The sequence below is a fragment of the Anticarsia gemmatalis genome, unplaced genomic scaffold, assembly GCF_050436995.1.
Source record: "Anticarsia gemmatalis isolate Benzon Research Colony breed Stoneville strain unplaced genomic scaffold, ilAntGemm2 primary ctg00000050.1, whole genome shotgun sequence".
NCBI lineage: Eukaryota > Metazoa > Arthropoda > Insecta > Lepidoptera > Erebidae > Anticarsia > Anticarsia gemmatalis.
Window position 1 is genome coordinate 100,108 of NW_027466807.1, and position 27,632 is coordinate 127,739.

The 27,632-nt window shown below is 42.4% G+C and overlaps 15 protein-coding genes across 15 annotated transcripts; all 15 read right to left on the reverse strand.

Moving 5' to 3' along the window:
• Nucleotides 1-366: 366 nt before the first annotated feature.
• On the reverse strand, nt 367-1,076 carry LOC142987014 (histone H3). Its single transcript, XM_076135571.1, has one exon. It carries the CDS (start codon nt 909-911, stop codon nt 501-503), a length of 411 nt encoding a protein of 136 aa, XP_075991686.1. The 5' UTR covers nt 912-1,076; the 3' UTR covers nt 367-500.
• A 782-nt stretch (nt 1,077-1,858) lies between these two features.
• On the reverse strand, nt 1,859-2,706 carry LOC142987035 (histone H2B). The gene has a single exon (XM_076135593.1). It carries the CDS (start codon nt 2,361-2,363, stop codon nt 1,989-1,991), a length of 375 nt encoding a protein of 124 aa, XP_075991708.1. The 5' UTR covers nt 2,364-2,706; the 3' UTR covers nt 1,859-1,988.
• Nucleotides 2,707-3,592: 886 nt separating this feature from the next.
• LOC142987028 (histone H2A) lies at nt 3,593-4,201 on the reverse strand. Its single transcript, XM_076135585.1, has one exon. The coding sequence runs from the start codon at nt 4,092-4,094 to the stop codon at nt 3,720-3,722; it is 375 nt and encodes a 124-aa protein (XP_075991700.1). The 5' UTR covers nt 4,095-4,201; the 3' UTR covers nt 3,593-3,719.
• A 1,088-nt stretch (nt 4,202-5,289) lies between these two features.
• On the reverse strand, nt 5,290-7,186 carry LOC142987006 (uncharacterized). Its single transcript, XM_076135563.1, has one exon. It carries the CDS (start codon nt 6,266-6,268, stop codon nt 5,537-5,539), a length of 732 nt encoding a protein of 243 aa, XP_075991678.1. The 5' UTR covers nt 6,269-7,186; the 3' UTR covers nt 5,290-5,536.
• Nucleotides 7,187-7,807: 621 nt separating this feature from the next.
• LOC142987045 (histone H4) lies at nt 7,808-8,555 on the reverse strand. Its single transcript, XM_076135603.1, has one exon. It carries the CDS (start codon nt 8,470-8,472, stop codon nt 8,161-8,163), a length of 312 nt encoding a protein of 103 aa, XP_075991718.1. The 5' UTR covers nt 8,473-8,555; the 3' UTR covers nt 7,808-8,160.
• A 904-nt stretch (nt 8,556-9,459) lies between these two features.
• On the reverse strand, nt 9,460-10,590 carry LOC142987020 (histone H3). Its single transcript, XM_076135578.1, has one exon. It carries the CDS (start codon nt 10,002-10,004, stop codon nt 9,594-9,596), a length of 411 nt encoding a protein of 136 aa, XP_075991693.1. The 5' UTR covers nt 10,005-10,590; the 3' UTR covers nt 9,460-9,593.
• Nucleotides 10,591-10,612: 22 nt separating this feature from the next.
• On the reverse strand, nt 10,613-11,799 carry LOC142987041 (histone H2B). Its single transcript, XM_076135599.1, has one exon. It carries the CDS (start codon nt 11,454-11,456, stop codon nt 11,082-11,084), a length of 375 nt encoding a protein of 124 aa, XP_075991714.1. The 5' UTR covers nt 11,457-11,799; the 3' UTR covers nt 10,613-11,081.
• Nucleotides 11,800-12,685: 886 nt separating this feature from the next.
• LOC142987030 (histone H2A) lies at nt 12,686-13,294 on the reverse strand. The gene has a single exon (XM_076135588.1). The coding sequence runs from the start codon at nt 13,185-13,187 to the stop codon at nt 12,813-12,815; it is 375 nt and encodes a 124-aa protein (XP_075991703.1). The 5' UTR covers nt 13,188-13,294; the 3' UTR covers nt 12,686-12,812.
• A 1,088-nt stretch (nt 13,295-14,382) lies between these two features.
• Nucleotides 14,383-16,279, reverse strand: LOC142987005 (uncharacterized). Its single transcript, XM_076135562.1, has one exon. The coding sequence runs from the start codon at nt 15,359-15,361 to the stop codon at nt 14,630-14,632; it is 732 nt and encodes a 243-aa protein (XP_075991677.1). The 5' UTR covers nt 15,362-16,279; the 3' UTR covers nt 14,383-14,629.
• A 621-nt stretch (nt 16,280-16,900) lies between these two features.
• Nucleotides 16,901-17,648, reverse strand: LOC142987044 (histone H4). The gene has a single exon (XM_076135602.1). It carries the CDS (start codon nt 17,563-17,565, stop codon nt 17,254-17,256), a length of 312 nt encoding a protein of 103 aa, XP_075991717.1. The 5' UTR covers nt 17,566-17,648; the 3' UTR covers nt 16,901-17,253.
• A 904-nt stretch (nt 17,649-18,552) lies between these two features.
• On the reverse strand, nt 18,553-19,972 carry LOC142987018 (histone H3). The gene has a single exon (XM_076135575.1). It carries the CDS (start codon nt 19,095-19,097, stop codon nt 18,687-18,689), a length of 411 nt encoding a protein of 136 aa, XP_075991690.1. The 5' UTR covers nt 19,098-19,972; the 3' UTR covers nt 18,553-18,686.
• Nucleotides 19,973-20,084: 112 nt separating this feature from the next.
• LOC142987042 (histone H2B) lies at nt 20,085-20,892 on the reverse strand. Its single transcript, XM_076135600.1, has one exon. It carries the CDS (start codon nt 20,547-20,549, stop codon nt 20,175-20,177), a length of 375 nt encoding a protein of 124 aa, XP_075991715.1. The 5' UTR covers nt 20,550-20,892; the 3' UTR covers nt 20,085-20,174.
• Nucleotides 20,893-21,778: 886 nt separating this feature from the next.
• On the reverse strand, nt 21,779-22,387 carry LOC142987031 (histone H2A). The gene has a single exon (XM_076135589.1). It carries the CDS (start codon nt 22,278-22,280, stop codon nt 21,906-21,908), a length of 375 nt encoding a protein of 124 aa, XP_075991704.1. The 5' UTR covers nt 22,281-22,387; the 3' UTR covers nt 21,779-21,905.
• Nucleotides 22,388-23,474: 1,087 nt separating this feature from the next.
• LOC142987009 (uncharacterized) lies at nt 23,475-25,371 on the reverse strand. The gene has a single exon (XM_076135565.1). It carries the CDS (start codon nt 24,451-24,453, stop codon nt 23,722-23,724), a length of 732 nt encoding a protein of 243 aa, XP_075991680.1. The 5' UTR covers nt 24,454-25,371; the 3' UTR covers nt 23,475-23,721.
• Nucleotides 25,372-25,992: 621 nt separating this feature from the next.
• LOC142987046 (histone H4) lies at nt 25,993-26,740 on the reverse strand. The gene has a single exon (XM_076135604.1). The coding sequence runs from the start codon at nt 26,655-26,657 to the stop codon at nt 26,346-26,348; it is 312 nt and encodes a 103-aa protein (XP_075991719.1). The 5' UTR covers nt 26,658-26,740; the 3' UTR covers nt 25,993-26,345.
• Between the last annotated feature and the right edge of the window lie 892 nt (nt 26,741-27,632).

Consider the following 27,632-nt stretch of genomic DNA (forward strand, 5'->3'; position numbering starts at 1 on the left):
GTAGGTAATGAAATTCGACCATTTTGTATTTAGGATCTATTTCGTCCTATATGTACTGTCTCTATTATAATATGTAATATTATATAATATGTAGCTGTATGTACCACGCCAGTAAATATTGTAATTTGTCAAATATGATGGACTTATGTATATTGTGTGTAGGCCTGCATCTTTATAGCTAGCTTGTACAGGAATGATGATATCATGTTGCAACTGCTATATTTTATTTTATTATATTTATATGGGGACCATACTTGCAGTATTTAGATATTAGGTAGGTATATTGTGTGTGTTAATTAATAGTTTGTTTGACTTTTTAATGTTAGTTGCAGAAACATATTTTATTACAAAAATATATGACTCATGTGTGGCCCTGAAAAGGGCCTTTTTGGTATTCGGCTGAGCGGCAATACAAGTGTATACTTAATAGGTGTATACAACAATATATCGCACACCGCCTTGTACACGCCAACTGCAGTACTCGATAGTACTGACTGCAGTTAGGCGCGCTCTCCGCGGATCCTGCGCGCCAGCTGTATATCCTTGGGCATGATGGTGACACGCTTGGCGTGGATGGCGCAAAGGTTGGTGTCTTCGAAGAGACCGACGAGGTAAGCCTCGCTGGCCTCCTGCAGGGCCATCACAGCGGAGCTCTGGAAACGGAGATCGGTCTTGAAGTCTTGAGCGATCTCACGCACCAAACGCTGGAACGGAAGCTTGCGGATCAACAGCTCGGTACTCTTCTGGTAACGACGAATCTCACGGAGCGCTACGGTTCCGGGCCTGTAACGATGGGGCTTCTTGACACCACCGGTTGCCGGTGCGCTCTTGCGGGCCGCCTTGGTGGCGAGCTGCTTCCTCGGTGCCTTACCACCGGTGGACTTGCGAGCGGTCTGCTTGGTACGCGCCATTTCTTAATTGAATTGAATTGTACTGAAACTGAACCTGAACGAACGACGTGCGGTGCGAACGGCGCGACTGTGCGAGCGGGAATGAAACGCGCATTGCCCGTCCCACTCGTATTTATACGATCGACACGGGCCGACAGCGCGAACCGGCCGCGGCGAACTCACTTGGAATTTTCTCTCTAAATTCGTATAAATCCTTTATTTTAAAGCGTACATAATATATTATATTGTGTGTACGTGTTTATATTATTATTCTATAAGTAACTTGATAAACGTCAAACTATGATAAACGTCATTTTTTTTTTTTCTTTTTTTTTTTTTTCTTTATAACATTGAATGACAACTATTTGAACGAACGAAACATGAAACAAAATGCGTTATACCTATATGTTATTCTTACAATTATCATTATTTTATTTTTTTTTGTTATTTTTAAGTAAGTATTTATAATATTTTATTTAAGTACATAATATTGTATACCGTTCATCACCTATAAACATTACACCTATCACTGTATTTCTCCATCGACTATTTGCAGTTTAGTAACTTGATAAACGTCAAACTATGATAAACGTCTTTTTTTTTTTTTTCTTTTTTTTTTTCCCATATAACATTGAATGACAACTATTTGAATTTTATTGAAGTACTTAAAATAATATTAGGCAGGCAATATTATTATGTACGATATGGGTATAGTACTCTGGTCGTGGAGCTTCAAAGTGTCATTATATTATTATATTTATTATCATCATACTTTATATTATATAAATAATATATATGTATTGTTGTTTTTGTCAATAATATAATTCCATTGTGTTACTATTTTTCTGTGTGTATTAAATTTAATCGTTGCAGATCGTAAAGGATAGCGACTGGGAGTGATGGAGATAGGTTTTTTTTTATGTTGTTGTTTGACTTTTGACATGTTTATCAACAGAAACATACATTTTGTATGTTAAATTGTATATGAAAATATTTGTGGCCCTGAAAAGGGCCTTTTGTTTGTGCGCAACACATAGGTAGGTGAGTATGTGGTGAGCGCAACGGTGGCGGCGGTACAAGTGCAAGCACACGCTGTGCTCACTTGGAGCTGGTGTACTTGGTGACAGCTTTGGTACCCTCGCTGACGGCGTGCTTGGCGAGCTCACCGGGCAGCAGGAGCCTCACGGATGTCTGCACCTCCCTCGATGTGATGGTGGACCTCTTGTTGTAGTGGGCCAGACGAGACGCTTCGGCGGCGATGCGTTCGAAGATGTCGTTAACGAAAGAGTTCATGATCGACATAGCCTTCGAGGAGATACCGGTGTCGGGGTGGACCTGCTTGAGCACCTTGTAGATGTAGATGGCGTAGCTCTCCTTCCTCTTGTGCTTCTTCTTTTTCTTGTCGGTCTTGGAGATGTTCTTTTGGGCCTTGCCGGATTTCTTGGCGGCCTTACCACTTGTCTTGGGCGGCATGGTGCGGCGATTCAACAATCACACAACAATACAATACGGAGCGCAAAATTCGATCCGTGCGGCACGGTGAGCGGTTGGATTGTGGTTCGAAATTGCAGAGAGGCCGCTCTTATTTATCGGCGCTCTCGCCGCGCGGTGGTGGCGACCTAAGGGAGCGCGCGCCGTCGGACGGGCCAATAGGAGCGCTCCGATGCGGTCTCTGTAAGCTCGACGCAGTGCTGACGCACGCCCGGCAGCTACACATCGCGGAGCGCGGAAAGGGCGGGGGGCGATCGACGCGGTACAGAATACTGGCTAAGGCTGTTTAAAAAAAAAAAAAATTAAAAAAAAATTAAAAAAAAAAAAAAAAACACTCACACACTCTCACAATATAATATAATGCTAAGCCAAGTATGTTTTGTTTGTGTTTTATCTAATAGGTATACATATATTATTCACTTATTAAATGTATTAACTTTATCGTTAGATTTTTTATTTATTTATATATTTGCGTTCTGCGAACGACTGACATAGATGAAATAAATATTATAACCTAATTATTTTATTGTATCGGTGTTTACATACCATAATAAGAGTGTACATATTTTGTAATTATAAATACATACGTTGTTGACACGTGGATAAACTAAACTGTACTCACTATTAAGCATTTTTTATTATTTTTTTTTTATTTAAATCAGCACCTACATGCCATATGATAATATTTATTTAATGAGTTATCGATATTTCATAATTATGAACTACAACTAACTGCTACTACTACAACTGACATAGGTACGCAAAAAAAAAAAGAAAAAAAAAAAACATTGGTAAGTATTTGAATCTGGCTGAGATGACGTATATTTTTTTTTTTTGTTATTCCGTTTTACGGCCCTGTGATCTAGCACTTTTGAGCTTTTTTGTAATCTGTGGTTATATCGAAGTTACGGTATTGGTAATGAAATTAAATAGTGGAATTTGGGAAGATGACGTATATAATAATAATTGTTGCCATATAGTATAATATAATGTATTGTACTTTTATACTATATATTATCATACTTATTACGTTTATTAATTAATAATATAATTATTAAAAAATCTATTCGTTCGTGGGGGTTTTTTTTTTTTTCTCTGTTGTTGTTTGTTTTGTGTGTGTTTGACTTTTAATAATGTTGCAACAGAAACAGTCATTCATTATCATAGGATAATTATGATAAATAGATAGACTTTGATTCATATTGTGGCCCTGAAAAGGGCCTTTTGTAAGAAAAATGCACGCCGCCGTCGTCGTCGTCTTGGTCGTACGACAGCAACGTATCATTATATCTTCCCACGAAGTGCGTCGGGTGTGAGGAGGAGGAGTAGGCGGTGGTTTTAAGCCTTCTTCTCGGTCTTCTTGGGCAGCAGGACCGCCTGGATGTTCGGCAGGACACCGCCTTGGGCGATGGTCACGCCGGAGAGCAGTTTGTTCAACTCCTCGTCGTTGCGGATGGCCAACTGAAGGTGACGGGGAATGATCCTGGTCTTCTTGTTGTCCCTCGCTGCGTTGCCGGCCAACTCGAGAACCTCAGCGGCCAAGTACTCCATGACGGCGGCCAGGTACACTGGTGCACCGGCACCGACGCGCTCGGCGTAATTGCCGTTACGCAGGAGCCTGTGGATACGACCGACGGGGAACTGAAGACCGGCACGGTTGGAGCGAGACTTTGCCTTTCCCTTGACTTTGCCACCTTTGCCGCGGCCCGACATGTTGAAGAGTTTTTAAATTGAAGATTTGAAAACAAAGTTAAACACGTATGTACACACACAGCTGAAACCGTGTGCGCGCGCAGCGAGTAAGCGTTGTAGAGTGACTCGCCGACAGCAGGGGCATTTTATTATATACGCGATCGCTGGCGCGCAACCGTCGGGCGGGGAGCGGAGTCGACGCTCACGAACGAAACGGGCGAGAAAACAACACGATAATCGCCGCTATTGCGCGTGCGCGGCACTTTCGCGCCATTTCCACGTTATATTTTATGAATTATAGATTTATGATTTATGTATAATGTATAATATATATGCTCAGTATAATGATGAGAATATCAATACAAATAAAGAAAAAAAAAAAAATTTTTTTTTTTCGTCCTGCAGTCGGGCGTCGTCACTTGTCAGTTTGATTTTGACAGTAACTAATAAAATATTTATGAATGTGTTTTTTTTTTTTTTTTTTCTCGTGTAGGTGAGTGTAGGTAGTCGGTGCAATTGCAATATCGTAGTGTCACTAATGTCACTTGAGAGTTATAATAATTTGAATAAATTGTGAGTGAGTAACGTACGCGTGCAAATTGCAATGTGCATCGCGATGTGATTAGAGCTAATACATTTATATTATTTACGAGTATCTAGGTACTCGCGAGTGACCTAGGGAAGCTAGGGTGTGTTTGTGTTTGTGTTTGTGTTGCGGTGTGCCGTTATAATGATATAATATCATCGTCATCATCATCGTATCGTGTGCTTCGTAGGTATGTGTTCGGCGGCTTTGGGTGAGTTTTTTATTTCAGATAAGCTGTTAGCTGTATATAGGTATTATGTAGTAGCTAGTTATAGTGTATGATATTCTAGGTGTTTTGAAATTATAGTTACGTTACGAGTTAACCACTCACATGTCATGTAGGGTGGCATAGGTAACGTCGTCGGTTCGTGTATTGTTTGATTCGTCGTCGACTATCATAGCATAGCTATACAATTATTATAATTATTGTTGTTATTATCTCTCTCGTGTTATATACCTTAGTTAGTTAGTTAGTTAGTTGGTTGGTTACATAGCTGTGGTAGTTTATTGTTTTGTTAGTAGTTGGTTGGTTAGTTTGTTTGACTTTCTGTATACGCATCAGAAACGAATATGTATGTTTGTACATGATTCATGAATATATTGTTAGCCCTGAAAAGGGCTGTTTTTGGTAGTGGCGAGCGAGTGTGTCACGCACGCCGCCGTGAGGCTCGCGGCTGCTGCGACGGCGACCCGGTGGCGGGTCGCTCGCTGCCGCTGCTGCTGCTGCTGCTGCTGCTGCTGCTGCTGCTGCTGCTGCTGATGCTGCGGCGGCGGCGCGGCGGGACCGACGACGCGACGACGGTGTAGCGCGACCATGCACCGCACCCGCGCGTGTATAGCGCGCGCACTCGTTGGCTGCGGCCGGCGTGTGTGATATTTACTTCTTGGCTGCGGCTGCCTTCTTCGCGGCGGGCTTGGACTTGGGCGTAGCGGCGGCCTTCTTGGGCTTGGGCGCCTTCGGCTTCTTCGTGGGTGGCTTCGCGGTCTTCTTAGCCTTGGGTGCGGCGCCGCCCTTGGCCTTGGCGGGCGCGGCGGCCTTCTTGGCGGCGGGCTTCTTCTTCGCGGCGGCGGCGGCCTTCTTGTCCTTCGCGGCGGCCGAAGCCTTGGCTTTGGACGGCGATGCGGAGGCAGACGCGGACGCGGCTGCGGCCTTCTTGCTCTTGGCGCCGGCGGCGGAGGCGGTCGCCTTCTTGCCGGCCTTCGACGCTGCCGCTGCACCCTTGCCGGCGGCTGCCTTGCCCGCACCGGCGCTCGCGCTCGGCTTCTTGGCGGCGGCCGACTTGGACTCTAGCTTGAACGAACCGGACGCGCCCTTGCCCTTGGTCTGGATGAGCGCGCCGGACTCGACGGCGCTCTTCAGGTATTTTCTGATGAACGGCGCCAACTTCTCGGCGTCTACCTTGTACTGAGCGGCGATGTACTTCTTGATCGCCTGCAGCGAGGATCCGCTGCGCTCCTTCATCTCCTTGATAGCGTTGTTCACCATCTCGGACGTCTTCGGGTGCGTAGGCTTCGCCTTAGGTTTCTTAGCGCCGCCCGCCTGTCTTGCCTGTTTCTTTGCTGGTGTAGCGGGAGCGGGAGCTTCGGCGGCGACTGCTGTATCGGCCATTGTTGATTGTTGATAGATTGATTGCGAGAGTAAGTAAGTAAGTAAGTGAGAGAGAGAGAGAACGATCAAACAAACGTGTTCACGCGAGTGTGAAAGAGAGGTTCGATCTGAGACTTCGACTATCGTAGTAGATGTCGCCACTATACGCAACTTGCCACCCGATTAGCTACCTCGAGACTTTACCGTAACGAGGGCCATTCTGTCGCGAGACGATTTCTCGTATGAACACTTCATACTTTTCACTAACACGTATCTAATTAAATACAAATTTATTATATTTTTGTTATGTAACCACACTCGTTTATTGTATTTTCGTATACATAATGAACGAGACTATCTACCGGTACCGATAGATATCGCATAAAACGAACGATCGAGCCGGCGCTCACCATTATAATCCATACTGTCTACTTGGCATACCTCGCGTTCACTTCAAAATGTATTTTTCTCTATAAAACACAACGTTTCAGTTGTAAACGGTCGATAAATCAACAAGGAGGATATCGAGCTTGAAACGTATCAACATTTCATTTGTATTAACACTTTGGTCGAACGTATTAGACGATTAAAAGTGAACCTTCGTAAAACACGAAAGCGTTATACCACTTAAGGACGGGCGAGTCAGACCTGGTGGTATAACGTTTAATAAACTAATATAAAATTACAAAATACTATATTAAACAATGTGAAAGTGCATATAATGCAATTCAACATGCCAATAGACGAATAATCACGTTATGCACACGCTCAATCTCTCGCCGTACGTACACACACGGTACACGGTACGGAGACAGACACCCGTGTCCCGTGTAAGTTTAGTAGATTCATTCCCTTAGGCAGTGCTCTCAGTTACAGCTATTAATTATTATTATGTACCAGTGTCCAACAACACAACACTTACTTGAACACAATATTAAACACACACACAAATATTAATTAATTAATATTATGCATAAAATTTTCTATTTAGTTCGATTTGTCTAAATATGTATGTAAGTTTTAACAACAACATTACTTTGATGTTGACATGTACACATACCATATATAATATATCAATATGACAATTATTATTTTAATTATCATACAGTTACGTTAGTTAGTGTTAAACTGTTTATATTCTCTATTATTTAAATGTTACTCGAAACATTTTAATTCTAATCTTAATACCTATTATTAATGCTTGCATGTTATTTATTACTATGTACCTATTTGTAATTTGTACGGATATTTCTATTTCAGGTTACCGGTAAGCAGCTGAGCTGAGGCTGAGGCTGAGCCCTGAGGACATTCGACGTCGCAACGTAGCATCAACTAAGAAGAAACGCAGTCGAATGCAGAGAGAGACGATCCAGGTATGTCAGTCAGTGTTCTGGTTACAAATATTGTATTTTTGTAATATATGTACATACTCACTCATAACTTCAAACAAGTAGTAGCTGTACATAAGTAAGTTGACAGAGAGATACACCAGTATCAATGATTTTATCATAACACATTATATAGGTAGGTAGGTTACCTACGTACGTGTATTATACTCTATTCGTTTCATATAATATTGATGATTATGTTATAGTAAACTACTCGGTACGTTGCGTTCTAGCGTTAGTAGGTGAAGTGAATTTATTCATATATTATTATTATGTACGTGTATAGTAGGTATACAGTATAGTACTACTATGTAGTATAGTATGAGAGTTTGACTTATCGTGTGTTCATTATAGAAACATAAACTTTATAATAGTTTATATGAATCGTATGCGGCCCTGAAAAGGGCCTTTTTATTAGCGCTATCACATATGACGCGTACGCTCAACGAGCGATGCGCAATTGCGACAGTGCCGGCTGGAGGACGGGACGGGTGTGTGTGTCGTCGTCCGTCGAGCAGAAGCAGCTTAACCGCCGAAACCGTACAGGGTGCGGCCTTGACGTTTCAGCGCGTAGACGACGTCCATGGCGGTGACGGTCTTCCTCTTGGCGTGCTCGGTGTATGTGACGGCGTCGCGGATCACGTTCTCGAGGAACACCTTCAGCACACCGCGAGTCTCCTCGTAAATAAGACCGGAGATACGCTTGACGCCGCCTCTGCGCGCGAGACGACGGATGGCGGGCTTCGTGATACCCTGGATGTTATCGCGAAGCACTTTCCTGTGGCGCTTGGCTCCTCCCTTTCCCAGACCTTTTCCTCCCTTTCCGCGGCCGGTCATCTTCTTTGTTCTTTAGTGTTGTGACGTTGAGTTGAGCAGACAGACAAGTGACGCGCGCACGTTGTTCAACGGGCGAGCGCTGGCGAACGACTGGATGCACGGGCCAGTACATGCCCCTCATTTATATACGCGTTGCGGCGCTCGCTCGAGCTCGCTCGTTCGCTAGTCGATAGGTCGGTCGGAACTCGGACGCGCAGGGTTTGTTTTGTTTTGGCGGGCCGTGTGCGACTTGCTGCCTCATTTTAGTTGATATTATTGTATATGTATATTTAAAAAAAAAAAAAAAAAAAACGTAAATTTCAACTATTTACTTAATTATATAAACTAATCAAATAATATTTATTTATTAATATTATAACACACCGCCTTTAATATGGTTAGCAGTGTACAACATCATAATATTGATTAAAAAAAAAAAAAAAAAAGAAAAAAACAAAAAGTATTATTTTAGGTACCTATATTAAATTGGTTGTTAGATTTTGATAATTTTTATCATCATTCAGCAGTAGGTACCTATCTATATTTATTATAAGCATACAATACACGATCAGTATTATTTAAGGAGTGTCTGTCTGGTTAAAAGAAAAAGAAAAAAAAAAAAAAATGTATAAGTACAGTAATGTAGGTAATGAAATTCGACCATTTTGTATTTAGGATCTATTTCGTCCTATATGTACTGTCTCTATTATAATATGTAATATTATATAATATGTAGCTGTATGTACCACGCCAGTAAATATTGTAATTTGTCAAATATGATGGACTTATGTATATTGTGTGTAGGCCTGCATCTTTATAGCTAGCTTGTACAGGAATGATGATATCATGTTGCAACTGCTATATTTTATTTTATTATATTTATATGGGGACCATACTTGCAGTATTTAGATATTAGGTAGGTATATTGTGTGTGTTAATTAATAGTTTGTTTGACTTTTTAATGTTAGTTGCAGAAACATATTTTATTACAAAAATATATGACTCATGTGTGGCCCTGAAAAGGGCCTTTTTGGTATTCGGCTGAGCGGCAATACAAGTGTATACTTAATAGGTGTATACAACAATATATCGCACACCGCCTTGTACACGCCAACTGCAGTACTCGATAGTACTGACTGCAGTTAGGCGCGCTCTCCGCGGATCCTGCGCGCCAGCTGTATATCCTTGGGCATGATGGTGACACGCTTGGCGTGGATGGCGCAAAGGTTGGTGTCTTCGAAGAGACCGACGAGGTAAGCCTCGCTGGCCTCCTGCAGGGCCATCACAGCGGAGCTCTGGAAACGGAGATCGGTCTTGAAGTCTTGAGCGATCTCACGCACCAAACGCTGGAACGGAAGCTTGCGGATCAACAGCTCGGTACTCTTCTGGTAACGACGAATCTCACGGAGCGCTACGGTTCCGGGCCTGTAACGATGGGGCTTCTTGACACCACCGGTTGCCGGTGCGCTCTTGCGGGCCGCCTTGGTGGCGAGCTGCTTCCTCGGTGCCTTACCACCGGTGGACTTGCGAGCGGTCTGCTTGGTACGCGCCATTTCTTAATTGAATTGAATTGTACTGAAACTGAACCTGAACGAACGACGTGCGGTGCGAACGGCGCGACTGTGCGAGCGGGAATGAAACGCGCATTGCCCGTCCCACTCGTATTTATACGATCGACACGGGCCGACAGCGCGAACCGGCCGCGGCGAACTCACTTGGAATTTTCTCTCTAAATTCGTATAAATCCTTTATTTTAAAGCGTACATAATATATTATATTGTGTGTACGTGTTTATATTATTATTCTATAAGTAACTTGATAAACGTCAAACTATGATAAACGTCATTTTTTTTTTTTCTTTTTTTTTTTTTTCTTTATAACATTGAATGACAACTATTTGAACGAACGAAACATGAAACAAAATGCGTTATACCTATATGTTATTCTTACAATTATCATTATTTTATTTTTTTTTGTTATTTTTAAGTAAGTATTTATAATATTTTATTTAAGTACATAATATTGTATACCGTTCATCACCTATAAACATTACACCTATCACTGTATTTCTCCATCGACTATTTGCAGTTTAGTAACTTGATAAACGTCAAACTATGATAAACGTCTTTTTTTTTTTTTTCTTTTTTTTTTTCCCATATAACACTGAATGACAACTATTTGAATTTTATTGAAGTACTTAAAATAATATTAGGCAGGCAATATTATTATGTACGATATGGGTATAGTACTCTGGTCGTGGAGCTTCAAAGTGTCATTATATTATTATATTTATTATCATCATACTTTATATTATATAAATAATATATATGTATTGTTGTTTTTGTCAATAATATAATTCCATTGTGTTACTATTTTTCTGTGTGTATTAAATTTAATCGTTGCAGATCGTAAAGGATAGCGACTGGGAGTGATGGAGATAGGTTTTTTTTTATGTTGTTGTTTGACTTTTGACATGTTTATCAACAGAAACATACATTTTGTATGTTAAATTGTATATGAAAATATTTGTGGCCCTGAAAAGGGCCTTTTGTTTGTGCGCAACACATAGGTAGGTGAGTATGTGGTGAGCGCAACGGTGGCGGCGGTACAAGTGCAAGCACACGCTGTGCTCACTTGGAGCTGGTGTACTTGGTGACAGCTTTGGTACCCTCGCTGACGGCGTGCTTGGCGAGCTCACCGGGCAGCAGGAGCCTCACGGATGTCTGCACCTCCCTCGATGTGATGGTGGACCTCTTGTTGTAGTGGGCCAGACGAGACGCTTCGGCGGCGATGCGTTCGAAGATGTCGTTAACGAAAGAGTTCATGATCGACATAGCCTTCGAGGAGATACCGGTGTCGGGGTGGACCTGCTTGAGCACCTTGTAGATGTAGATGGCGTAGCTCTCCTTCCTCTTGTGCTTCTTCTTTTTCTTGTCGGTCTTGGAGATGTTCTTTTGGGCCTTGCCGGATTTCTTGGCGGCCTTACCACTTGTCTTGGGCGGCATGGTGCGGCGATTCAACAATCACACAACAATACAATACGGAGCGCAAAATTCGATCCGTGCGGCACGGTGAGCGGTTGGATTGTGGTTCGAAATTGCAGAGAGGCCGCTCTTATTTATCGGCGCTCTCGCCGCGCGGTGGTGGCGACCTAAGGGAGCGCGCGCCGTCGGACGGGCCAATAGGAGCGCTCCGATGCGGTCTCTGTAAGCTCGACGCAGTGCTGACGCACGCCCGGCAGCTACACATCGCGGAGCGCGGAAAGGGCGGGGGGCGATCGACGCGGTACAGAATACTGGCTAAGGCTGTTTAAAAAAAAAAAAAATTAAAAAAAAATTAAAAAAAAAAAAAAAAACACTCACACACTCTCACAATATAATATAATGCTAAGCCAAGTATGTTTTGTTTGTGTTTTATCTAATAGGTATACATATATTATTCACTTATTAAATGTATTAACTTTATCGTTAGATTTTTTATTTATTTATATATTTGCGTTCTGCGAACGACTGACATAGATGAAATAAATATTATAACCTAATTATTTTATTGTATCGGTGTTTACATACCATAATAAGAGTGTACATATTTTGTAATTATAAATACATACGTTGTTGACACGTGGATAAACTAAACTGTACTCACTATTAAGCATTTTTTATTATTTTTTTTTTATTTAAATCAGCACCTACATGCCATATGATAATATTTATTTAATGAGTTATCGATATTTCATAATTATGAACTACAACTAACTGCTACTACTACAACTGACATAGGTACGCAAAAAAAAAAAGAAAAAAAAAAAACATTGGTAAGTATTTGAATCTGGCTGAGATGACGTATATTTTTTTTTTTTGTTATTCCGTTTTACGGCCCTGTGATCTAGCACTTTTGAGCTTTTTTGTAATCTGTGGTTATATCGAAGTTACGGTATTGGTAATGAAATTAAATAGTGGAATTTGGGAAGATGACGTATATAATAATAATTGTTGCCATATAGTATAATATAATGTATTGTACTTTTATACTATATATTATCATACTTATTACGTTTATTAATTAATAATATAATTATTAAAAAATCTATTCGTTCGTGGGGGTTTTTTTTTTTTTCTCTGTTGTTGTTTGTTTTGTGTGTGTTTGACTTTTAATAATGTTGCAACAGAAACAGTCATTCATTATCATAGGATAATTATGATAAATAGATAGACTTTGATTCATATTGTGGCCCTGAAAAGGGCCTTTTGTAAGAAAAATGCACGCCGCCGTCGTCGTCGTCTTGGTCGTACGACAGCAACGTATCATTATATCTTCCCACGAAGTGCGTCGGGTGTGAGGAGGAGGAGTAGGCGGTGGTTTTAAGCCTTCTTCTCGGTCTTCTTGGGCAGCAGGACCGCCTGGATGTTCGGCAGGACACCGCCTTGGGCGATGGTCACGCCGGAGAGCAGTTTGTTCAACTCCTCGTCGTTGCGGATGGCCAACTGAAGGTGACGGGGAATGATCCTGGTCTTCTTGTTGTCCCTCGCTGCGTTGCCGGCCAACTCGAGAACCTCAGCGGCCAAGTACTCCATGACGGCGGCCAGGTACACTGGTGCACCGGCACCGACGCGCTCGGCGTAATTGCCGTTACGCAGGAGCCTGTGGATACGACCGACGGGGAACTGAAGACCGGCACGGTTGGAGCGAGACTTTGCCTTTCCCTTGACTTTGCCACCTTTGCCGCGGCCCGACATGTTGAAGAGTTTTTAAATTGAAGATTTGAAAACAAAGTTAAACACGTATGTACACACACAGCTGAAACCGTGTGCGCGCGCAGCGAGTAAGCGTTGTAGAGTGACTCGCCGACAGCAGGGGCATTTTATTATATACGCGATCGCTGGCGCGCAACCGTCGGGCGGGGAGCGGAGTCGACGCTCACGAACGAAACGGGCGAGAAAACAACACGATAATCGCCGCTATTGCGCGTGCGCGGCACTTTCGCGCCATTTCCACGTTATATTTTATGAATTATAGATTTATGATTTATGTATAATGTATAATATATATGCTCAGTATAATGATGAGAATATCAATACAAATAAAGAAAAAAAAAAAAATTTTTTTTTTTCGTCCTGCAGTCGGGCGTCGTCACTTGTCAGTTTGATTTTGACAGTAACTAATAAAATATTTATGAATGTGTTTTTTTTTTTTTTTTTTCTCGTGTAGGTGAGTGTAGGTAGTCGGTGCAATTGCAATATCGTAGTGTCACTAATGTCACTTGAGAGTTATAATAATTTGAATAAATTGTGAGTGAGTAACGTACGCGTGCAAATTGCAATGTGCATCGCGATGTGATTAGAGCTAATACATTTATATTATTTACGAGTATCTAGGTACTCGCGAGTGACCTAGGGAAGCTAGGGTGTGTTTGTGTTTGTGTTTGTGTTGCGGTGTGCCGTTATAATGATATAATATCATCGTCATCATCATCGTATCGTGTGCTTCGTAGGTATGTGTTCGGCGGCTTTGGGTGAGTTTTTTATTTCAGATAAGCTGTTAGCTGTATATAGGTATTATGTAGTAGCTAGTTATAGTGTATGATATTCTAGGTGTTTTGAAATTATAGTTACGTTACGAGTTAACCACTCACATGTCATGTAGGGTGGCATAGGTAACGTCGTCGGTTCGTGTATTGTTTGATTCGTCGTCGACTATCATAGCATAGCTATACAATTATTATAATTATTGTTGTTATTATCTCTCTCGTGTTATATACCTTAGTTAGTTAGTTAGTTAGTTGGTTGGTTACATAGCTGTGGTAGTTTATTGTTTTGTTAGTAGTTGGTTGGTTAGTTTGTTTGACTTTCTGTATACGCATCAGAAACGAATATGTATGTTTGTACATGATTCATGAATATATTGTTAGCCCTGAAAAGGGCTGTTTTTGGTAGTGGCGAGCGAGTGTGTCACGCACGCCGCCGTGAGGCTCGCGGCTGCTGCGACGGCGACCCGGTGGCGGGTCGCTCGCTGCCGCTGCTGCTGCTGCTGCTGCTGCTGCTGCTGCTGCTGCTGCTGCTGATGCTGCGGCGGCGGCGCGGCGGGACCGACGACGCGACGACGGTGTAGCGCGACCATGCACCGCACCCGCGCGTGTATAGCGCGCGCACTCGTTGGCTGCGGCCGGCGTGTGTGATATTTACTTCTTGGCTGCGGCTGCCTTCTTCGCGGCGGGCTTGGACTTGGGCGTAGCGGCGGCCTTCTTGGGCTTGGGCGCCTTCGGCTTCTTCGTGGGTGGCTTCGCGGTCTTCTTAGCCTTGGGTGCGGCGCCGCCCTTGGCCTTGGCGGGCGCGGCGGCCTTCTTGGCGGCGGGCTTCTTCTTCGCGGCGGCGGCGGCCTTCTTGTCCTTCGCGGCGGCCGAAGCCTTGGCTTTGGACGGCGATGCGGAGGCAGACGCGGACGCGGCTGCGGCCTTCTTGCTCTTGGCGCCGGCGGCGGAGGCGGTCGCCTTCTTGCCGGCCTTCGACGCTGCCGCTGCACCCTTGCCGGCGGCTGCCTTGCCCGCACCGGCGCTCGCGCTCGGCTTCTTGGCGGCGGCCGACTTGGACTCTAGCTTGAACGAACCGGACGCGCCCTTGCCCTTGGTCTGGATGAGCGCGCCGGACTCGACGGCGCTCTTCAGGTATTTTCTGATGAACGGCGCCAACTTCTCGGCGTCTACCTTGTACTGAGCGGCGATGTACTTCTTGATCGCCTGCAGCGAGGATCCGCTGCGCTCCTTCATCTCCTTGATAGCGTTGTTCACCATCTCGGACGTCTTCGGGTGCGTAGGCTTCGCCTTAGGTTTCTTAGCGCCGCCCGCCTGTCTTGCCTGTTTCTTTGCTGGTGTAGCGGGAGCGGGAGCTTCGGCGGCGACTGCTGTATCGGCCATTGTTGATTGTTGATAGATTGATTGCGAGAGTAAGTAAGTAAGTAAGTGAGAGAGAGAGAGAACGATCAAACAAACGTGTTCACGCGAGTGTGAAAGAGAGGTTCGATCTGAGACTTCGACTATCGTAGTAGATGTCGCCACTATACGCAACTTGCCACCCGATTAGCTACCTCGAGACTTTACCGTAACGAGGGCCATTCTGTCGCGAGACGATTTCTCGTATGAACACTTCATACTTTTCACTAACACGTATCTAATTAAATACAAATTTATTATATTTTTGTTATGTAACCACACTCGTTTATTGTATTTTCGTATACATAATGAACGAGACTATCTACCGGTACCGATAGATATCGCATAAAACGAACGATCGAGCCGGCGCTCACCATTATAATCCATACTGTCTACTTGGCATACCTCGCGTTCACTTCAAAATGTATTTTTCTCTATAAAACACAACGTTTCAGTTGTAAACGGTCGATAAATCAACAAGGAGGATATCGAGCTTGAAACGTATCAACATTTCATTTGTATTAACACTTTGGTCGAACGTATTAGACGATTAAAAGTGAACCTTCGTAAAACACGAAAGCGTTATACCACTTAAGGACGGGCGAGTCAGACCTGGTGGTATAACGTTTAATAAACTAATATAAAATTACAAAATACTATATTAAACAATGTGAAAGTGCATATAATGCAATTCAACATGCCAATAGACGAATAATCACGTTATGCACACGCTCAATCTCTCGCCGTACGTACACACACGGTACACGGTACGGAGACAGACACCCGTGTCCCGTGTAAGTTTAGTAGATTCATTCCCTTAGGCAGTGCTCTCAGTTACAGCTATTAATTATTATTATGTACCAGTGTCCAACAACACAACACTTACTTGAACACAATATTAAACACACACACAAATATTAATTAATTAATATTATGCATAAAATTTTCTATTTAGTTCGATTTGTCTAAATATGTATGTAAGTTTTAACAACAACATTACTTTGATGTTGACATGTACACATACCATATATAATATATCAATATGACAATTATTATTTTAATTATCATACAGTTACGTTAGTTAGTGTTAAACTGTTTATATTCTCTATTATTTAAATGTTACTCGAAACATTTTAATTCTAATCTTAATACCTATTATTAATGCTTGCATGTTATTTATTACTATGTACCTATTTGTAATTTGTACGGATATTTCTATTTCAGGTTACCGGTAAGCAGCTGAGCTGAGGCTGAGGCTGAGCCCTGAGGACATTCGACGTCGCAACGTAGCATCAACTAAGAAGAAACGCAGTCGAATGCAGAGAGAGACGATCCAGGTATGTCAGTCAGTGTTCTGGTTACAAATATTGTATTTTTGTAATATATGTACATACTCACTCATAACTTCAAACAAGTAGTAGCTGTACATAAGTAAGTTGACAGAGAGATACACCAGTATCAATGATTTTATCATAACACATTATATAGGTAGGTAGGTTACCTACGTACGTGTATTATACTCTATTCGTTTCATATAATATTGATGATTATGTTATAGTAAACTACTCGGTACGTTGCGTTCTAGCGTTAGTAGGTGAAGTGAATTTATTCATATATTATTATTATGTACGTGTATAGTAGGTATACAGTATAGTACTACTATGTAGTATAGTATGAGAGTTTGACTTATCGTGTGTTCATTATAGAAACATAAACTTTATAATAGTTTATATGAATCGTATGCGGCCCTGAAAAGGGCCTTTTTATTAGCGCTATCACATATGACGCGTACGCTCAACGAGCGATGCGCAATTGCGACAGTGCCGGCTGGAGGACGGGACGGGTGTGTGTGTCGTCGTCCGTCGAGCAGAAGCAGCTTAACCGCCGAAACCGTACAGGGTGCGGCCTTGACGTTTCAGCGCGTAGACGACGTCCATGGCGGTGACGGTCTTCCTCTTGGCGTGCTCGGTGTATGTGACGGCGTCGCGGATCACGTTCTCGAGGAACACCTTCAGCACACCGCGAGTCTCCTCGTAAATAAGACCGGAGATACGCTTGACGCCGCCTCTGCGCGCGAGACGACGGATGGCGGGCTTCGTGATACCCTGGATGTTATCGCGAAGCACTTTCCTGTGGCGCTTGGCTCCTCCCTTTCCCAGACCTTTTCCTCCCTTTCCGCGGCCGGTCATCTTCTTTGTTCTTTAGTGTTGTGACGTTGAGTTGAGCAGACAGACAAGTGACGCGCGCACGTTGTTCAACGGGCGAGCGCTGGCGAACGACTGGATGCACGGGCCAGTACATGCCCCTCATTTATATACGCGTTGCGGCGCTCGCTCGAGCTCGCTCGTTCGCTAGTCGATAGGTCGGTCGGAACTCGGACGCGCAGGGTTTGTTTTGTTTTGGCGGGCCGTGTGCGACTTGCTGCCTCATTTTAGTTGATATTATTGTATATGTATATTTAAAAAAAAAAAAAAAAAAAACGTAAATTTCAACTATTTACTTAATTATATAAACTAATCAAATAATATTTATTTATTAATATTATAACACACCGCCTTTAATATGGTTAGCAGTGTACAACATCATAATATTGATTAAAAAAAAAAAAAAAAAAGAAAAAAACAAAAAGTATTATTTTAGGTACCTATATTAAATTGGTTGTTAGATTTTGATAATTTTTATCATCATTCAGCAGTAGGTACCTATCTATATTTATTATAAGCATACAATACACGATCAGTATTATTTAAGGAGTGTCTGTCTGGTTAAAAGAAAAAGAAAAAAAAAAAAAAATGTATAAGTACAGTAATGTAGGTAATGAAATTCGACCATTTTGTATTTAGGATCTATTTCGTCCTATATGTACTGTCTCTATTATAATATGTAATATTATATAATATGTAGCTGTATGTACCACGCCAGTAAATATTGTAATTTGTCAAATATGATGGACTTATGTATATTGTGTGTAGGCCTGCATCTTTATAGCTAGCTTGTACAGGAATGATGATATCATGTTGCAACTGCTATATTTTATTTTATTATATTTATATGGGGACCATACTTGCAGTATTTAGATATTAGGTAGGTATATTGTGTGTGTTAATTAATAGTTTGTTTGACTTTTTAATGTTAGTTGCAGAAACATATTTTATTACAAAAATATATGACTCATGTGTGGCCCTGAAAAGGGCCTTTTTGGTATTCGGCTGAGCGGCAATACAAGTGTATACTTAATAGGTGTATACAACAATATATCGCACACCGCCTTGTACACGCCAACTGCAGTACTCGATAGTACTGACTGCAGTTAGGCGCGCTCTCCGCGGATCCTGCGCGCCAGCTGTATATCCTTGGGCATGATGGTGACACGCTTGGCGTGGATGGCGCAAAGGTTGGTGTCTTCGAAGAGACCGACGAGGTAAGCCTCGCTGGCCTCCTGCAGGGCCATCACAGCGGAGCTCTGGAAACGGAGATCGGTCTTGAAGTCTTGAGCGATCTCACGCACCAAACGCTGGAACGGAAGCTTGCGGATCAACAGCTCGGTACTCTTCTGGTAACGACGAATCTCACGGAGCGCTACGGTTCCGGGCCTGTAACGATGGGGCTTCTTGACACCACCGGTTGCCGGTGCGCTCTTGCGGGCCGCCTTGGTGGCGAGCTGCTTCCTCGGTGCCTTACCACCGGTGGACTTGCGAGCGGTCTGCTTGGTACGCGCCATTTCTTAATTGAATTGAATTGTACTGAAACTGAACCTGAACGAACGACGTGCGGTGCGAACGGCGCGACTGTGCGAGCGGGAATGAAACGCGCATTGCCCGTCCCACTCGTATTTATACGATCGACACGGGCCGACAGCGCGAACCGGCCGCGGCGAACTCACTTGGAATTTTCTCTCTAAATTCGTATAAATCCTTTATTTTAAAGCGTACATAATATATTATATTGTGTGTACGTGTTTATATTATTATTCTATAAGTAACTTGATAAACGTCAAACTATGATAAACGTCATTTTTTTTTTTTCTTTTTTTTTTTTTTCTTTATAACATTGAATGACAACTATTTGAACGAACGAAACATGAAACAAAATGCGTTATACCTATATGTTATTCTTACAATTATCATTATTTTATTTTTTTTTGTTATTTTTAAGTAAGTATTTATAATATTTTATTTAAGTACATAATATTGTATACCGTTCATCACCTATAAACATTACACCTATCACTGTATTTCTCCATCGACTATTTGCAGTTTAGTAACTTGATAAACGTCAAACTATGATAAACGTCTTTTTTTTTTTTTTCTTTTTTTTTTTCCCATATAACATTGAATGACAACTATTTGAATTTTATTGAAGTACTTAAAATAATATTAGGCAGGCAATATTATTATGTACGATATGGGTATAGTACTCTGGTCGTGGAGCTTCAAAGTGTCATTATATTATTATATTTATTATCATCATACTTTATATTATATAAATAATATATATGTATTGTTGTTTTTGTCAATAATATAATTCCATTGTGTTACTATTTTTCTGTGTGTATTAAATTTAATCGTTGCAGATCGTAAAGGATAGCGACTGGGAGTGATGGAGATAGGTTTTTTTTTATGTTGTTGTTCGACTTTTGACATGTTTATCAACAGAAACATACATTTTGTATGTTAAATTGTATATGAAAATATTTGTGGCCCTGAAAAGGGCCTTTTGTTTGTGCGCAACACATAGGTAGGTGAGTATGTGGTGAGCGCAACGGTGGCGGCGGTACAAGTGCAAGCACACGCTGTGCTCACTTGGAGCTGGTGTACTTGGTGACAGCTTTGGTACCCTCGCTGACGGCGTGCTTGGCGAGCTCACCGGGCAGCAGGAGCCTCACGGATGTCTGCACCTCCCTCGATGTGATGGTGGACCTCTTGTTGTAGTGGGCCAGACGAGACGCTTCGGCGGCGATGCGTTCGAAGATGTCGTTAACGAAAGAGTTCATGATCGACATAGCCTTCGAGGAGATACCGGTGTCGGGGTGGACCTGCTTGAGCACCTTGTAGATGTAGATGGCGTAGCTCTCCTTCCTCTTGTGCTTCTTCTTTTTCTTGTCGGTCTTGGAGATGTTCTTTTGGGCCTTGCCGGATTTCTTGGCGGCCTTACCACTTGTCTTGGGCGGCATGGTGCGGCGATTCAACAATCACACAACAATACAATACGGAGCGCAAAATTCGATCCGTGCGGCACGGTGAGCGGTTGGATTGTGGTTCGAAATTGCAGAGAGGCCGCTCTTATTTATCGGCGCTCTCGCCGCGCGGTGGTGGCGACCTAAGGGAGCGCGCGCCGTCGGACGGGCCAATAGGAGCGCTCCGATGCGGTCTCTGTAAGCTCGACGCAGTGCTGACGCACGCCCGGCAGCTACACATCGCGGAGCGCGGAAAGGGCGGGGGGCGATCGACGCGGTACAGAATACTGGCTAAGGCTGTTTAAAAAAAAAAAAAATTAAAAAAAAATTAAAAAAAAAAAAAAAAACACTCACACACTCTCACAATATAATATAATGCTAAGCCAAGTATGTTTTGTTTGTGTTTTATCTAATAGGTATACATATATTATTCACTTATTAAATGTATTAACTTTATCGTTAGATTTTTTATTTATTTATATATTTGCGTTCTGCGAACGACTGACATAGATGAAATAAATATTATAACCTAATTATTTTATTGTATCGGTGTTTACATACCATAATAAGAGTGTACATATTTTGTAATTATAAATACATACGTTGTTGACACGTGGATAAACTAAACTGTACTCACTATTAAGCATTTTTTATTATTTTTTTTTTATTTAAATCAGCACCTACATGCCATATGATAATATTTATTTAATGAGTTATCGATATTTCATAATTATGAACTACAACTAACTGCTACTACTACAACTGACATAGGTACGCAAAAAAAAAAAGAAAAAAAAAAAACATTGGTAAGTATTTGAATCTGGCTGAGATGACGTATATTTTTTTTTTTTGTTATTCCGTTTTACGGCCCTGTGATCTAGCACTTTTGAGCTTTTTTGTAATCTGTGGTTATATCGAAGTTACGGTATTGGTAATGAAATTAAATAGTGGAATTTGGGAAGATGACGTATATAATAATAATTGTTGCCATATAGTATAATATAATGTATTGTACTTTTATACTATATATTATCATACTTATTACGTTTATTAATTAATAATATAATTATTAAAAAATCTATTCGTTCGTGGGGGTTTTTTTTTTTTTCTCTGTTGTTGTTTGTTTTGTGTGTGTTTGACTTTTAATAATGTTGCAACAGAAACAGTCATTCATTATCATAGGATAATTATGATAAATAGATAGACTTTGATTCATATTGTGGCCCTGAAAAGGGCCTTTTGTAAGAAAAATGCACGCCGCCGTCGTCGTCGTCTTGGTCGTACGACAGCAACGTATCATTATATCTTCCCACGAAGTGCGTCGGGTGTGAGGAGGAGGAGTAGGCGGTGGTTTTAAGCCTTCTTCTCGGTCTTCTTGGGCAGCAGGACCGCCTGGATGTTCGGCAGGACACCGCCTTGGGCGATGGTCACGCCGGAGAGCAGTTTGTTCAACTCCTCGTCGTTGCGGATGGCCAACTGAAGGTGACGGGGAATGATCCTGGTCTTCTTGTTGTCCCTCGCTGCGTTGCCGGCCAACTCGAGAACCTCAGCGGCCAAGTACTCCATGACGGCGGCCAGGTACACTGGTGCACCGGCACCGACGCGCTCGGCGTAATTGCCGTTACGCAGGAGCCTGTGGATACGACCGACGGGGAACTGAAGACCGGCACGGTTGGAGCGAGACTTTGCCTTTCCCTTGACTTTGCCACCTTTGCCGCGGCCCGACATGTTGAAGAGTTTTTAAATTGAAGATTTGAAAACAAAGTTAAACACGTATGTACACACACAGCTGAAACCGTGTGCGCGCGCAGCGAGTAAGCGTTGTAGAGTGACTCGCCGACAGCAGGGGCATTTTATTATATACGCGATCGCTGGCGCGCAACCGTCGGGCGGGGAGCGGAGTCGACGCTCACGAACGAAACGGGCGAGAAAACAACACGATAATCGCCGCTATTGCGCGTGCGCGGCACTTTCGCGCCATTTCCACGTTATATTTTATGAATTATAGATTTATGATTTATGTATAATGTATAATATATATGCTCAGTATAATGATGAGAATATCAATACAAATAAAGAAAAAAAAAAAAATTTTTTTTTTTCGTCCTGCAGTCGGGCGTCGTCACTTGTCAGTTTGATTTTGACAGTAACTAATAAAATATTTATGAATGTGTTTTTTTTTTTTTTTTTCTCGTGTAGGTGAGTGTAGGTAGTCGGTGCAATTGCAATATCGTAGTGTCACTAATGTCACTTGAGAGTTATAATAATTTGAATAAATTGTGAGTGAGTAACGTACGCGTGCAAATTGCAATGTGCATCGCGATGTGATTAGAGCTAATACATTTATATTATTTACGAGTATCTAGGTACTCGCGAGTGACCTAGGGAAGCTAGGGTGTGTTTGTGTTTGTGTTTGTGTTGCGGTGTGCCGTTATAATGATATAATATCATCGTCATCATCATCGTATCGTGTGCTTCGTAGGTATGTGTTCGGCGGCTTTGGGTGAGTTTTTTATTTCAGATAAGCTGTTAGCTGTATATAGGTATTATGTAGTAGCTAGTTATAGTGTATGATATTCTAGGTGTTTTGAAATTATAGTTACGTTACGAGTTAACCACTCACATGTCATGTAGGGTGGCATAGGTAACGTCGTCGGTTCGTGTATTGTTTGATTCGTCGTCGACTATCATAGCATAGCTATACAATTATTATAATTATTGTTGTTATTATCTCTCTCGTGTTATATACCTTAGTTAGTTAGTTAGTTAGTTGGTTGGTTACATAGCTGTGGTAGTTTATTGTTTTGTTAGTAGTTGGTTGGTTAGTTTGTTTGACTTTCTGTATACGCATCAGAAACGAATATGTATGTTTGTACATGATTCATGAATATATTGTTAGCCCTGAAAAGGGCTGTTTTTGGTAGTGGCGAGCGAGTGTGTCACGCACGCCGCCGTGAGGCTCGCGGCTGCTGCGACGGCGACCCGGTGGCGGGTCGCTCGCTGCCGCTGCTGCTGCTGCTGCTGCTGCTGCTGCTGCTGCTGCTGCTGCTGATGCTGCGGCGGCGGCGCGGCGGGACCGACGACGCGACGACGGTGTAGCGCGACCATGCACCGCACCCGCGCGTGTATAGCGCGCGCACTCGTTGGCTGCGGCCGGCGTGTGTGATATTTACTTCTTGGCTGCGGCTGCCTTCTTCGCGGCGGGCTTGGACTTGGGCGTAGCGGCGGCCTTCTTGGGCTTGGGCGCCTTCGGCTTCTTCGTGGGTGGCTTCGCGGTCTTCTTAGCCTTGGGTGCGGCGCCGCCCTTGGCCTTGGCGGGCGCGGCGGCCTTCTTGGCGGCGGGCTTCTTCTTCGCGGCGGCGGCGGCCTTCTTGTCCTTCGCGGCGGCCGAAGCCTTGGCTTTGGACGGCGATGCGGAGGCAGACGCGGACGCGGCTGCGGCCTTCTTGCTCTTGGCGCCGGCGGCGGAGGCGGTCGCCTTCTTGCCGGCCTTCGACGCTGCCGCTGCACCCTTGCCGGCGGCTGCCTTGCCCGCACCGGCGCTCGCGCTCGGCTTCTTGGCGGCGGCCGACTTGGACTCTAGCTTGAACGAACCGGACGCGCCCTTGCCCTTGGTCTGGATGAGCGCGCCGGACTCGACGGCGCTCTTCAGGTATTTTCTGATGAACGGCGCCAACTTCTCGGCGTCTACCTTGTACTGAGCGGCGATGTACTTCTTGATCGCCTGCAGCGAGGATCCGCTGCGCTCCTTCATCTCCTTGATAGCGTTGTTCACCATCTCGGACGTCTTCGGGTGCGTAGGCTTCGCCTTAGGTTTCTTAGCGCCGCCCGCCTGTCTTGCCTGTTTCTTTGCTGGTGTAGCGGGAGCGGGAGCTTCGGCGGCGACTGCTGTATCGGCCATTGTTGATTGTTGATAGATTGATTGCGAGAGTAAGTAAGTAAGTAAGTGAGAGAGAGAGAGAACGATCAAACAAACGTGTTCACGCGAGTGTGAAAGAGAGGTTCGATCTGAGACTTCGACTATCGTAGTAGATGTCGCCACTATACGCAACTTGCCACCCGATTAGCTACCTCGAGACTTTACCGTAACGAGGGCCATTCTGTCGCGAGACGATTTCTCGTATGAACACTTCATACTTTTCACTAACACGTATCTAATTAAATACAAATTTATTATATTTTTGTTATGTAACCACACTCGTTTATTGTATTTTCGTATACATAATGAACGAGACTATCTACCGGTACCGATAGATATCGCATAAAACGAACGATCGAGCCGGCGCTCACCATTATAATCCATACTGTCTACTTGGCATACCTCGCGTTCACTTCAAAATGTATTTTTCTCTATAAAACACAACGTTTCAGTTGTAAACGGTCGATAAATCAACAAGGAGGATATCGAGCTTGAAACGTATCAACATTTCATTTGTATTAACACTTTGGTCGAACGTATTAGACGATTAAAAGTGAACCTTCGTAAAACACGAAAGCGTTATACCACTTAAGGACGGGCGAGTCAGACCTGGTGGTATAACGTTTAATAAACTAATATAAAATTACAAAATACTATATTAAACAATGTGAAAGTGCATATAATGCAATTCAACATGCCAATAGACGAATAATCACGTTATGCACACGCTCAATCTCTCGCCGTACGTACACACACGGTACACGGTACGGAGACAGACACCCGTGTCCCGTGTAAGTTTAGTAGATTCATTCCCTTAGGCAGTGCTCTCAGTTACAGCTATTAATTATTATTATGTACCAGTGTCCAACAACACAACACTTACTTGAACACAATATTAAACACACACACAAATATTAATTAATTAATATTATGCATAAAATTTTCTATTTAGTTCGATTTGTCTAAATATGTATGTAAGTTTTAACAACAACATTACTTTGATGTTGACATGTACACATACCATATATAATATATCAATATGACAATTATTATTTTAATTATCATACAGTTACGTTAGTTAGTGTTAAACTGTTTATATTCTCTATTATTTAAATGTTACTCGAAACATTTTAATTCTAATCTTAATACCTATTATTAATGCTTGCATGTTATTTATTACTATGTACCTATTTGTAATTTGTACGGATATTTCTATTTCAGGTTACCGGTAAGCAGCTGAGCTGAGGCTGAGGCTGAGCCCTGAGGACATTCGACGTCGCAACGTAGCATCAACTAAGAAGAAACGCAGTCGAATGCAGAGAGAGACGATCCAGGTATGTCAGTCAGTGTTCTGGTTACAAATATTGTATTTTTGTAATATATGTACATACTCACTCATAACTTCAAACAAGTAGTAGCTGTACATAAGTAAGTTGACAGAGAGATACACCAGTATCAATGATTTTATCATAACACATTATATAGGTAGGTAGGTTACCTACGTACGTGTATTATACTCTATTCGTTTCATATAATATTGATGATTATGTTATAGTAAACTACTCGGTACGTTGCGTTCTAGCGTTAGTAGGTGAAGTGAATTTATTCATATATTATTATTATGTACGTGTATAGTAGGTATACAGTATAGTACTACTATGTAGTATAGTATGAGAGTTTGACTTATCGTGTGTTCATTATAGAAACATAAACTTTATAATAGTTTATATGAATCGTATGCGGCCCTGAAAAGGGCCTTTTTATTAGCGCTATCACATATGACGCGTACGCTCAACGAGCGATGCGCAATTGCGACAGTGCCGGCTGGAGGACGGGACGGGTGTGTGTGTCGTCGTCCGTCGAGCAGAAGCAGCTTAACCGCCGAAACCGTACAGGGTGCGGCCTTGACGTTTCAGCGCGTAGACGACGTCCATGGCGGTGACGGTCTTCCTCTTGGCGTGCTCGGTGTATGTGACGGCGTCGCGGATCACGTTCTCGAGGAACACCTTCAGCACACCGCGAGTCTCCTCGTAAATAAGACCGGAGATACGCTTGACGCCGCCTCTGCGCGCGAGACGACGGATGGCGGGCTTCGTGATACCCTGGATGTTATCGCGAAGCACTTTCCTGTGGCGCTTGGCTCCTCCCTTTCCCAGACCTTTTCCTCCCTTTCCGCGGCCGGTCATCTTCTTTGTTCTTTAGTGTTGTGACGTTGAGTTGAGCAGACAGACAAGTGACGCGCGCACGTTGTTCAACGGGCGAGCGCTGGCGAACGACTGGATGCACGGGCCAGTACATGCCCCTCATTTATATACGCGTTGCGGCGCTCGCTCGAGCTCGCTCGTTCGCTAGTCGATAGGTCGGTCGGAACTCGGACGCGCAGGGTTTGTTTTGTTTTGGCGGGCCGTGTGCGACTTGCTGCCTCATTTTAGTTGATATTATTGTATATGTATATTTAAAAAAAAAAAAAAAAAAAACGTAAATTTCAACTATTTACTTAATTATATAAACTAATCAAATAATATTTATTTATTAATATTATAACACACCGCCTTTAATATGGTTAGCAGTGTACAACATCATAATATTGATTAAAAAAAAAAAAAAAAAGAAAAAAACAAAAAGTATTATTTTAGGTACCTATATTAAATTGGTTGTTAGATTTTGATAATTTTTATCATCATTCAGCAGTAGGTACCTATCTATATTTATTATAAGCATACAATACACGATCAGTATTATTTAAGGAGTGTCTGTCTGGTTAAAAGAAAAAGAAAAAAAAAAAAAATGTATAAGTACAGTAATGTAGGTAATGAAATTCGACCATTTTGTATTTAGGATCTATTTCGTCCTATATGTACTGTCTCTATTATAATATGTAATATTATATAATATGTAGCTGTATGTACCACGCCAGTAAATATTGTAATTTGTCAAATATGATGGACTTATGTATATTGTGTGTAGGCCTGCATCTTTATAGCTAGCTTGTACAGGAATGATGATATCATGTTGCAACTGCTATATTTTATTTTATTATATTTATATGGGGACCATACTTGCAGTATTTAGATATTAGGTAGGTATATTGTGTGTGTTAATTAATAGTTTGTTTGACTTTTTAATGTTAGTTGCAGAAACATATTTTATTACAAAAATAT